Raw genomic sequence first — 13,496 nt, forward strand, 5'->3', positions numbered from 1 at the left:
AGGCAATCTACTTACGGTAGTTCGCGGACCCCGTGCTATTTGTACGTAAATGTATGATTTAACTCTAAAGTATCAAAGTTATACCAAGTTTGTCGTATTCCATCTATGGTGGATTAATATAATATCATTACACAATTATAGTTAGGTTCAATTTTATAAGTATTTTTTCTATGGATGTCAATAAAACTTTATTTGTTGGGTAAAAAAGCTTGACAATTTAATACAAGGCTCCTACTATATTGTTACTATGATATTTGAAAAATATTAAAAATCCTTAGTCACAGTTTTTATTTATAAGCATTTAAAGTTCAAATCTTGACAAAATACTGAAAAATCACGAAAATTAGCAAATTATTTTGAGTTGAGAATTCATAAAATGTTTCTTTTTAAATCTAAGATTTGAAAATGTTATACAAGATTATTCAGGTTTTCTACCTTTAACAAAAAAAAAAAAAATGTCCACAAGAAAGTAAAATTAAATTTTTATGAGCGTTTGAAATTCATATTTTTACAACATTTGATATTCACTCGATTTCTCATGTAACGATTTTCTTCTTATTAGTTTTTTTTTCTATAAATATCAATACAATTTTATTTGTTGGGTAAAAAAGCGTGAAAATCTAATACAAGGCTGATATACCTAACCTAACCAGATATGTCGTTCCAATAGCAGTTAAAAAATATTAAAAATACATAGGCACAATTTTTTTTTATAAGCATTTAAAGTTCAAATTTTGACAAAATTTAATAATTATTTTGTAGTTAAAAATTTATAAAATGTTTAACTTTTATAGCTAAGGATTGAAAATTTAAAACAAGGCTCCACGTAAATATGTTATGTATAAATTACTTTGTTCACAATAATATCATCAAATATACTTGGTAATATCATAGGCTGACTGACTGTTTTCGCTCAGAATCGTTTTTCTTATACAATGATATTATATCATTGAATTCAAATTTAACACCATCTATTACAGTGACCCACTTGTAACCTACTGTACAGCAGAGCGACATCTACTTACCCACCTTTTTACAATATAGGTTTAATGAACAAATTTATTAAGAATAAGCAGAGTATCCATAGTTGATTTACTTGGTAAAAATTCAAATTGATTACTATAGAAAAATGTTTGACTATTTATAAAATCAATCAAAAACATATATACCTATATTATTATACTTATTATAACATACAAAAAAATTCTTTGAGAACGTTTTGTGAAACAATTGTAAATAATATTATTTGACATTATTCTTATAATATTTTTAAAATTAGATTTTTAGCATTTTTTATTGAACTTGTAAAATTAGGTTCATGTAATTCATGTGAATAGTTATAAAAAATATCCTAGGCTGATCAAACTATCTCTGTTCAAAATCGTTTATCGTATACAATGACATTATACCATTACATTCAAATTTAACACCATCCACTTCCCCGCTATTTTTAAAAAATAATATTAAATATATTTGTATAACATAGGTATAGGTATACCACATTTCTTCTAATTATAATACTTATAATATAATATGGAACCAATTGCAACCATTTAGACAAACAGAAAAAATTTCTTTTTTCGTAGTCTGAAAAAAAGCACATATTCTGTGAACTATCTTTTAGCCTATATGAGTTGAATAATTAAGCTATAAATACCCTCAAAGTTTCAAGTAATTTATTGAAAATTGTCCAGTCGTTTTCTGAGGCTACTAACTTCAGATGAACCAATATCCAATTTTAATTGTAAAACCCGATTTCCCCCGTGAAAATATATAAAATTTAGATTATAAGTGTATATATATAAGTGATATATAAGTGTATCGTTAATATCTAGTAGCTACCTACCTGACTGTAAGGACTTCTCCACACCAGGCAACTCCCAGGCGACACGACGGATACTCGACTACTCGAGTATCGTCCGTTTGAGTTGCTTGTTAGTAAGATATCCATAGGTTAGGTAGTCAGTGCACATGGAAACTTGTGTCGCTTTGTGCATACTAATTCGACCAAGATGGACAATTAATTTGTGGTAGATTGGATTCGATTGGTATACCTAAATCGAAAGTGGTTCAAACTACTCTTTAAACTTTCATCATATCTCCAAGAACAATTTGAAATGTTCAAAAAATTGGTTAAGTAGTTTTTTAGTATCTATATAACAGTTACAAACATACATTCAACTCTCATATTTGTTTTAAGATATAATTTCTTTATTCAAAACCATAAAAGTGACTATTTGATGGATGATTTTACCTCATATACCCGAGTACCTAGGTAATGGTAACCATTTATATACAACAAAAAATGCAAAAGTGCATTAGATGGTTTATTGTATGTTTCGGATGGAAATAATGGAACGGGTGTTAAGCTATTTTGCAGTATTTGGAAGGAATGAGTTACAAAAAAAATGAATTCCTTTATATGAAAAAATAGAACAAGATGAGTTCATTTTTTCATGGAAAAATAACGAAATTATTTGTTCTTTTCTAGTTTCAATAATTTATAGATGTATAAATAATTGAAGCTAGATATATATTTTTTTTAATGAGTATAATGTAATGATTAGTGAACAGTATCGAGTATCGACGTTAATCGTTACTCATTAGTCACTTTATTAATATTTCTCATAAGTTATAAGTTAAAATGTATATAGAATTGAGTACCTATATAAAATATAATTATTTATAACAATAAACAACAAGACAGTCGACATACGTCGGCCAACAATTTAATTTTGAAGAAAATCTCAAAAATAGAATTATAAAATATGTACCTACTTGTAGGTGTATTATATATTTAAAAATTAAAGAAGTATGCATATGAAAAAAAAACTTTAATGGATAAATAAGGATTTTTATTTTATTTGGAACTAAAAAAGGAACTTGTTCATTTTACAAAGGAACAAATTCTTTTTTTTTTTCAGAAACAAGAAACAGAAAAAATTCCTTTTTTAAAAATAAGAACGAGGAACGGAATAAATTCCTTTTTATAAGAAACTTGCCAAACACTAAAAATCACGATCAGAAGCGTTGGCATCAGCGCCCACCATTTATTCTCCCGACTAACACTAGACCGCGTTGTTTTCCATCTCGCGCACGCAGTGTATAGTGAAGGTTTCTTTTGAGGTACTAGGTTTACCCACATAAAGTTCTTATCTGTTCATAATATTAAGATTACTATCTGGTTGTCCTATTATAATATAAATACTTATTGAATGTGGTTGGATATGGGGTATAGCCGTATAGGCCCAACATATAGCGTGACTTGGAAAGTGTAAATGTAAATTAATACAATTTATAATGTTAATTATTAATAGATCATTAGAAACAATGTATACTTATTTTAAATTGATTTAAAAACGGAGTGTACCTAGCCTAAGATCTTCATATACAGCATAACAATGAGTGGATGAGATTACTGATTTATTAATGAGAAACAGGCTTGTGCCCAACACTTTAATTAACTAAATGGCAATAACCGTAATAACTAATTTTATAACTTCAGTATAATAATATAATATCAAGTTGATAAATTAACGTAAATAAATAATTTTAAGTACAAATTAAATTTTTAAAAAAAAATAATAAAAATACAAGCACCATTTTAAACTTATAATTCAGTATTACTCTTTTGTTGTGTAATTTATTATATTAAAGTAATATTAAAAAGAGTACTTAACCTATTCCTATATTTAATGTTAAAAAAGAATTGTATTAATTTGAATTTAAAATAGCCATTTAACCCAGATGTCTAATGAATAATAAACATATCAAAAATAATGTTTGAGTTTGAACAATTAAGAGGATTGCTTTAGATATCATATGCAGGTAATCCAGCCTTTTTTTTTGTAAAATGTTCAGCATGCTTTTCTGGGGTGATGTAGTACGGTGCAACAGCCTTATCAGCAATCATTAAGGATTTCCATTGTGTCTGGAAATTATAAAACAATGCAAAACTTAAAATATATAAATATAATTTCATTATTAACTCAAATCTCACTAGTCTGGGAAATTTGTCTTCGAAAGGAATAACAAACGTTCCATTAGAATATGGATTTATGGCATCTAAACGCTCAAACCAAGGCCATATCATATAGTCAACCATGTTTGGCTTGTTACCTAGTAATAAAAATAAAAATAATGAATTAAATTATGGTTCTAACTTATGAGTATAGGTGTAATATGATATCAATGGCTTCAAATATACCTTACAGATATTCCAAAAGTTCATTATGATATCTATTGAGACTTAAGTGGATACCTATCTCTCCTGCATGCTTTATCAGTCTGTAAGAGTGTGTAATAGCAAATTTACATTCAGCAGTTCTCATATAGGTAAAAATATTTTCTGTGGTAGACATTTTTTTTTGATATTTTAATTTTGAAGTGAGTGTATGATGATTTTTGAATATTTTACAAACTCTCTTTAAAATTAAAATATCTAATAAATACTTCAAACATACCACAGATTATGTTGTTACCTTTGTGTTTAATAATATTATTATATCAATGATAATAGGTAAATTCACTCTTACAGTCTTACAATATAAATTAAAGACAAATGAGTACAGCTGAACGTACATTTGATATGTTATGCCCTTTAAGATGGAGACAATACATGCAGGTGATAATATGTGATAATAATGATCTTGGTAGGCACACACTATAATACAATTTAAGACATAAACTAGTAACTGCATACCATACCATACCATACCATATTAAGATATTAAAATAATACTAATTAATAAGACTTGTAAGCAGTTTATTTAATTGTTATATTCAAAGTTTTAAAAAGCAATTAAGGTGAAGCAATAATTATTTATATTTAACAAAAAAATTAGATACAAGTACAGATATCTTATATAATTATATTAACTGCAACTTGCAAGTCTACAAATGTTAATTAGATATTTGAATAGGTAGCATATTGAACCAATGAATAATGTGTTAATAATATACTGAACAGATACCAATAACTAACATTTAACATGCTTTCAAATAGTTTCCGCTAATTTACAAAAATCAATAGAATAATGTTTTGTATTTGTTTACTTGCCTCCAAAGAATTTGGTTCCTCTTTCAACTAGTTCGGTTTCAATGGGAATTAGACTAGCAATAAGTTCATCAAAATTTTTTTTTTCTATTTCCTTTGTGGTCATCATTAACTTATAAAATGCTGTACCTACCTAAAAATTAAATAATTTAAAAAAATAAACAACAAATACTATTTGTTTACTCAGTTGAGTAGCTATTTTGTCTATATAATAACAGTGGATACAATGAAACCATTTATTAACATATTAAAAAAAAAAGTAAATCAAACAATAATTCATTTCTTAGGTTAAATATAGTATAATATATACAGTCTATCCTGCAAGATTTGCCCATCGTGATATCTCCTGAGATAATAAATATATCCTAAAACAGTTTTTTTTTTTTATTAGACTCGCAGACACAAGGACTACAAAATATTATATTATTTTATTTTTTAAACAATTCAAGATAGTTATTTTATAGTTTTTTTTTTCTGAAAATGTTGACCTTTCAACATTTTATTTTCATTATTCTCATGATTTTTAATCATTTCTTTAGTTTATAGGTAAAACAGCAAAAAACCGGTTTTTATCTGGACGGTGAGTTCCCGTCTACGGCTAATGTGTAGATCCTCAGGGGATATATTATATATATACACCCTGTATATTTGTTTTATTGTTCCGTATATAATTATTGGTTAAGTAGAGTATTTAAGCTACATGCACTTACTTTCCCGAAAGACTCTATTAGGAGTTTGTCCAAAATTGTCTGGAGAGGACTGCTAGTCTGCAAAGGCGGTTCAGGGTATTGTTTGTCAAGGAAATCAGCCAGCAGCAGGCTTTCAGAGAGGAACTTGTCATCATAAATCAAAGCTGGAACCTTGCCAGCTGGGTAGATCTTCAAGTACCATTCGGGTTTGTCTGACAGGTCAATGAACACTGTGTCATGCCTGACCAAACGCAATAAAAAAAGTTATCATAATACATTGGCGGATTAGGGACCAAACGATGGATTACTCACGGCATGCCCTTGGCGTTCAATACCAACTGGACCCTCTGAGCGTATGGACAGAATCGCATAGAGTAGAAGCGCAATGAACCTGGCACCTTTGGCGGTTCCACGGAATCTGGAAGACGCGTGGAAAACGCTTAGTTCAGTTCAACAATCAAGACGTGACGTCACACCCACACTTACCTTTAGACAAGTGTTTGATGGCCATGGTTGTTTTACCGGACAATCTAGGTTTTGAAAACTGACACTTGAATAATAATAATAATTGTATAATAATTAATGAGCAACGCATAAAAAATATATTAAAGTTGAAGCAACGGTAGACTTTTTCTTACCTACGATTTAAAATCTGCGTCACAAGATAAGAGGCCGTTGTTGTTGATAACGCAATTACGCAGGTATTTAATATTTATGGCGGTTTATAAAAACCATAGATAGGCCGTTCTGCCTGAACATTGAAGCGTTGAAGCATTGAAGTAAATTAAGTAGGTGTGGGAGGCACCTTCGCATAATTCCCTTAATTGTTAATACAAAAACCCCCAGACTACATTATTAGTTATTACTCACAACCACATGAAAATAGTTGAAAAAATATTTTTTAATACTTCCTATTTTGTTTTATATTACGATATTATGTTATTTCTTTATAAACTAAATTTAAATAATTAATAAAATATTACGTTTCCTATAATATTTTGACGATAGTATAAATATAATTATTAAGAGGCGTTTTTACAAGTTTCACTTTATAGATACAAAATTATTTAAGATTCCTCGGAATCCCCGGTTGTAGATTAGGAACCAATATTACACAAATGTTTATAAATATTTATTATTTTATTAAAAATGTATATTATTCCATTGCATATTCAAAAACATGGTTTTACTTCTTTATAGTCGCCCCCCCTAACCTAACCTAACCAGGGTGGGCTATTCCCCCCCAACCACCCCTTAAGTACGGCCCTGCCTTCAACATTGTTTGTATGAGCCCCTGTGTCAGGATTTAAAGATTGAATTGAGTGATTGAGAATCAAATGTGTAGGTATAACCCCCCTCCTCGGCCGAACAGTCATAACTGTAAGTAGTAAACATTGTGTTACAAACAGAAACTGTTATAACTATACCTACCCAGTACGATGTTTTTAGTTATTTAAATAATAGATAACCTTCCAACAACTAATGAATAATGATGGTAATTCCTGGTAAAATCTAATCCTTGTATAATAATATATTACTAGCTGAACCCGTGCACTTCGTTGCCCGTTAAATGTACCAACTCTATATGACTCAAACTTTGTTCAATTCGTTATTTAATATTCGGTGTATGGTCTTCAAAATTAATCTTAACTTTTCGTTGCTCGGAATAAAAATTCTGATTCACAGCTGTATATTATCAAGTAGGCAATCTACCTGCGGTAGATCGCGGGCCCCGTGCTGTTTGTACGTAAGTGTATGATTTAACTCTAAAATTTTCTGTCATAGAAACCTTCTCCGGCATATACTCTTTCGTTTAAAGAAAAAAATCAAGAAGATCTGATTAGTAGTTCCAGAGTTTACCCTGTACAAAGATTTCACATTTATACAGTTAGAAGATATATATATATTGACAAAAAATAATAATACAAATCAACAAATATGCCTGTAACCAATGGCAAGCAATAGACAATACACTATTATTATTTTAATCTGCAACTAAATTTTTTATTATTTAGTTTATTTTTTTTCTGGACAGATGACGCCACTATTGTATTTTATGACATCCACATTTTCTACTTTTCCGGTGGATTTTCCTAAAATGTTATTTTGTAAGAACCTTCTCTTGACAATTACGAAAATAACAAAAAAAGAATTAGCAAAATCGGTCCAACCGTTCACGCGTGATGACCAAGGAAATCGGGATTCATTTTTATATATAGAGATATTAGCATATGACTCCGGCAAACACAAAATAATTTTTTTTCTTTAACCACCTGAAGGCTTTTTTATTATAACGATCAATGATCTTTAACAATACAATTTAGAGGTGTACATAAATACTAAATATTAATGAATACATATTTAAGTAAATATATACAAAAACATGTTTGGTTTATTTCTTCCAGTGGAGTGGTCGTTATAACGTGTCCGCTTCAGCACTAGAAATTGATTTGGTGTTTGGGGTCGACTCTGAGATTGACCTCCGTTCAGTGCCTTGTCGGTCTGTGTTTGATAAGGACGTTTGTCGACTCTGGACACTCTGCTTGCTTCTAGAGTGGCCACCCCTCAGTCCAGTGCGGCAGTGCTACCTGTACTACCTCGTGTGCTAGCTCGGGTGGTATAGCGGTTACGGCCCACCTCGCCACTTGTCCTAGTATGGGTATTGGGGCGGACCCGTCTGCGTTTCTCGTAACGTTATTGTTCTCCCTATCTCCTTCCCAGTGTGGTTTGTGTCTCCATGCTTCATGTGGTCGCTCTGCAATTTCTTTCCTGCCAAGTTAGGGTCAGATCCTCCCATGCGGGGACTCCCGCTGTCTGGTCTGCTAGTCGTCCAACCATCACCAGGTTGACTGCGGCTCCGTCTAAAAGCTCATGGATGATGTCAGCCACCGTGGACCTGTCAGGACGGCAGTCAGAGTTCTCCAGGCTGCACCGACTCTTGGATCTTCCCTATGTGTGTGTTTGGCGGCCATCTGTAATAGTAATTTGGTCACTATCGGGTTCTCCCACGGGAGGTGTATGAAAACATGATCTATGTAGTTTTTCCGGATTGGTTTCAGTGGTAAAAACCCCGCCCCAAGATATTTCTTGAGTTTGACAGGTCCCAACCTTTTTGGGGCTAACCCTGCATGGAAACCCTGACCCCCTTGGATAGTGGATGGTTCTGTCTTCTGGTAGTAGAGCTATTCGCCTACTTTGTGCTTGGGGCGGGGAGTTTGTGGTTGTTGGTGGGTTTGTTCAGTCCTTCCCTCCTTTTAGAAACTAGTCCCCCGGTGCTTTTGCTCCCTTGCCTTAGACTAATTAGGCGGGTGAGTGGCCTGTGTTTTGATTTTTCATGTTTCTTACAGAAAAAAATATTTATGGTAAAACCCCACCTCATGTCATGTGGTGTGTTCCCAGTAGAAGTTGTGTTCCTAGACTTTTTTTTATTTATTGATTTCACCGTTTTACCGGATTGGTGCGTGGGTGATAGATAGGCGTTGTCCATGCTTCGGTCCCTCAGTTTGCTAAGGTATCTTTCATTAGTTTCGATACAAACTGTGTTCCATTGTCTAATAGTATGACGCGGGGGTATCTGTAGCGTGAGCAGAATTATTGTTCGATGGTGTTGACTATTACTCTCGTGGTTGCTGTCCTGATTGGATAAGCCTCAGCCCATCTGCTGAAGCAATCCGTAACCATCATTACCAGGGTTATTCCCCTCGCTGTTTTCGATTCCATTAGGTCGATGCTTAGTACTTTCCAAGGTTGTCTTGGTATTTTCTTCCTTTTATTATTTTCCAGCTTTAAAGGCCATTAAGGTTAGTTAATTGCTGCAAAACGAATCTCCTTCCATCTATCTATCTATTTATCTATCTATCTATCTCTGTTCAGAGCTGCTTCAAAAATATTGTCTATCCCAAGTTGGTTTAGTTCTTTTCTTGGTATTTTAGTGGTCATTATGTTCTCTGGTTTCGAGTTTACTGGTTTGGTACAAGCTCAGATGTGACAGTTTCTTACGTACCTGGACGTTACGTTTCTACTATTTGTCCACTATTATTTGCTTTGAATCGTCCGGTAAGCTTCTTTCGATCCTGGGTGGTTGTGGTATTTCCATAGTACGTGGTTCGCTGCTGACTTGGGTATTACCACTGGGGGTACCCCCTTTGTTGTTTTTTTGTATAGTGTGCTGTCATCTAGTATTTTGGTTTCCCTTAAATGTTTGCGCTGGGGCTTTGTGATTTTAACCCCTCGATGATTCGTTTTATTTGTTTCTACTTGTTACCATTCCTTGATTTCTTCCATAGGGATGTGGGCTTTCCACTCTGTGGCATCTCCAGCGATGGCTCCGATCATTTGTTGCGTGTTTCATGGGATTTCCCGTCCGATCGGGGGTTTAATTAGGGTTTCTTCCAACAATTCCTCGTCGACTTCTGGAACCTTCGGGGGTTCGTTGATAATGCGTCAGCTGCTTTGTTTTCGGTTCCTTGGACTTGTGTTACGGTGTAGTTATATGGTTCTAATTGCACTGCCCAGTGTAGTAGCTTTTTTTATTGTTATGTTTTGCTGTTTCCGGAAATTTCAGTGCCACGTTGTCCGTTAGGAGTTCGAAATGTTCTGATTCCAGATATGGTCTATATTTATCTACAGCCCATATTATCGCTAGCAGTGGCGGATTTGATTCGTCTTCTAGGGGGGGGGGGGGGGCAATATCCTTTGGGTCCACAAATGATACTACTTTTCAACCAACAGAGGAAAAACATGTAATAGGTAGGTATGAAGGTAAAAATATAAAATAAATATTGTTATCAAGTGGTACATTTGATTTCTTTCGAAAAAATTGAAAAATGGATTTCTGTTTCCTTTTAGAAAACGACATAATTAATACAAATAATACAATACAATACACTGTACACTTTTCTCTGGAAAAACAACTGCGCGAAACAAAGCATCAAACAATGACAATTAACTTAAAAGTTAATAGTAGTCGCTAGTCGGAACACACTATAATACACAGTACACACTACTACACTATACTACTATAGACAATTTGAAAATTCAATATTTAATATTATAGTTTAGGGAATAAGCGCGAAGCGTAGAGATATCATGAGAGATATAAGATAAAAGATTCAAGATTATATTATCAATAACATGGCCAGATAACATACCAAAACTATTTACACCCTACAGAGGCCGTGATTATAATTCTTAGAACTTCTATACAGATTTCTGAAAAAAATTATTATTTTTACGTAGTTTGATGTCTAGGCCTCTAGGGAGGGGCCATGGCCCCTATGCCCCCCCCCCCTAAACGCCGCGCCTGATCACTAGGCATTCTCTTTCTACTGGTGGGTGATTGGATTATGCTACGTTCAGTTTTTGACTTGCATGACTGATTATTTTCCTGTTTGTCTGTATTTCTCCCCTTTAGAATAGCACGGCCCCCACTTCAATTTCACTTGCGTCTGTTAGTAAACAGAAAAGCTTCGTGTAGTCTGGCGGGGATGGCTTTGGTGCTGTTGTAATTGATTCTTTGAGTTTTCAATAGGGCCTCTTCATCCAATGTTGTCAATTTCCACGTGTTATCTTTCACGAGAATATTCGTCAGAGGTGTTGTGATGTCCTAATAGTTTTTTACGAATTGGCTGTACTATCCGAATATTCCTAAAAAGCGATGGATTTCCTTTACCTCTTTTGGAGTTGGGAATTTCGATATGAATTCCATTTTTTGGTAACCCTAATTTGCATTTTTTGGTTTACATGTTAGTTTATAGCGTTGTAGTCGTTCCAGCACCTTTTGTAGGTGTCCCAGATATTTTGGAGAAAACCACGATATCGTCCGAGTAGATTAGGATAAAATCACTGATATAAACACGGAAAACTTCATTTCCGAGTCGACAAAAAGTTGCGGGAGCTCTCTTTAAACTGAAAGGCATCACTTTAAACAGGTATAGACCCCCAGGGGTCCGAAACACTTTTAGTGGTCGGGCTTCAGGTTAAGCTTACTTGACAATAGGCAAATTTGAAATATGAGGTATTGAACATTTTTGTTCCGCTAATCCCTCAGAATACCCTGTCGTGTAGGTCCGGTATGAGATTTGCGTCCAGTTCCGTTTGGAGATTTTGGGGTCTATGATGCACAATCTATTTGACTCATCTTTTTTCGATGTTAGAACGATTGGTGTGACCCATGGGGAAACACTTGGTTCTATCATCCCTTGTTTCTCCATATCGCAAATCATACTTGATATTAAATCTGTATTTTCCTTGATGTAACAGTAAGAGTTTACTGCCACTGATTTTCAGTTCTGTAATGATATGCTCACACACCATTAAAATAAACTAAAATTTTACAGAATAATAAACAACGGCCAGACTGTCGCTTGTAGAAATCGGTCGCATCAAATAAAACCATTGACAACGACAACTAAGATATCGACACGCACTCATAACAATATTACGTAGAATGTGTGTGACCTTATTTTATGCTGACGCCAAAGAATAATCTAGTTCCCAGGCCCACGATAATTTAGTGACAAAGCCACCCACCACTCTCTGGTCAGCATCCTCGCGTCCGTCCCTTAAATCAGTGCATGAGCACCAACCACCAGAGTAACAACCTCTCAAGTACCAAAGAAACCGATTTCAACGAGCGACAACTGGACTTCTTATGCAAGCAATAATCAGTGCGTTCTTTAATTCAATTTGTGTATTTGAAGTATTAATTTGCTTTATCTAAAACCTAAAACTCCTACAATATTATCTACAAACAACTGCGAATCAGGTAAGACATATAATATAATATTGTATGTTGATTGCAGTTAATACATTCTATGTGCTTTTTTTCTATAAAATTATATTGTACGGTGTATTTGATCTAATTCTCAAATACACGATCTCGAGAGCCCTCTGAACACCTGGAGGAAGGTAATAGCGTAATTTTACTACTCTAACTTTTACTATTTTAATATAACTATCGACAGCAGTCACCATATATTTTTATTTTATCTTATTTCTACGTTATTACAGTTCGTTAGTCGTATTCCTTGTTCTACAACCCGTGTTCTCCCCACGGTGTTATTAAACACTGATGAGTATTTCCCTAAAACTTTGCGTAGGGCTTCCCCATTTGATCCATTTGGGATTTCCAGTTCTGAGAGATCTGATTTCACCCTTTTTGGATTTATTTGTTTTCATCAACTCACCGTTGTTTGTTTTCTGCGCCAAAGTGGATTGTGGCTGCATTGTAATCCCATACCACTTGTTGTTTTGTCAGGAAGTCATGGCCTATTAGTATATCTGCTATGAGTTCCTTCAGGATTACTGCTTCGAAGTCCACCTCCAGCGTTGCGAGTTTGGCTTTGATCTGTTATTTACCTTTTGTTTCCCGTTTGTGCCCGCCGGCCATCCTTACAATCACTTTGCGGTTGTCTGCTTGTTTTCCGTATTTTTCGGCTATCCATGCACGTACGTTTTTTTGGCTTGTGAGTCAAGCAAATAGAACAATTCTGTCTTGAAATTCCATCTCCACTGCTAGTGTCTTGGCTTCTTCTTGGAAGCTGTTACGGGATTCTCTGTCTTGATTGGAGTAAGTTGTTGATGATCTTCATCGTACATTTTGTGGTAGTTTTCTACTAGCAGCACCTGCTTTTCGGCTTCCACCTCAAAGTTGTGTTGTGACTGTCCTCCCATATTTTCTATAGTCTTCAACTAGCCTGACTTAGAGTACTCACATAAGTTATCGTTTACGTGTACGCTGAATGTTTCCC

At 33.8% G+C, this 13,496-nt stretch overlaps 1 protein-coding gene across 2 annotated transcripts; it reads right to left on the bottom strand.

Moving 5' to 3' along the window:
- Positions 1 to 3,406: 3,406 nt before the first annotated feature.
- LOC132952324 (pyrimidodiazepine synthase-like) lies at positions 3,407 to 6,412 on the bottom strand. Of its 2 annotated transcripts, none has more exons than XM_061024602.1 (6): positions 6,232 to 6,410; positions 6,058 to 6,163; positions 5,767 to 5,986; positions 5,060 to 5,189; positions 4,001 to 4,119; positions 3,407 to 3,931 (listed from the first exon to the last, which is right to left on the bottom strand). In XM_061024602.1, exons 1-6 carry the CDS (start codon positions 6,338 to 6,340, stop codon positions 3,812 to 3,814), a joined length of 804 nt encoding a protein of 267 aa, XP_060880585.1. In that variant the 5' UTR covers positions 6,341 to 6,410; the 3' UTR covers positions 3,407 to 3,811. The 2 variants fall into 2 exon arrangements, with proteins under 2 accessions (XP_060880585.1, XP_060880586.1); XM_061024603.1 differs by having other exon boundaries at positions 3,815 to 3,956; positions 6,232 to 6,412.
- Positions 6,413 to 13,496: the final 7,084 nt, after the last annotated feature.

The sequence above is a fragment of the Metopolophium dirhodum genome, chromosome 9 (assembly GCF_019925205.1).
Source record: "Metopolophium dirhodum isolate CAU chromosome 9, ASM1992520v1, whole genome shotgun sequence".
In the NCBI taxonomy this organism is placed as follows: Eukaryota; Metazoa; Arthropoda; class Insecta; order Hemiptera; family Aphididae; genus Metopolophium; species Metopolophium dirhodum.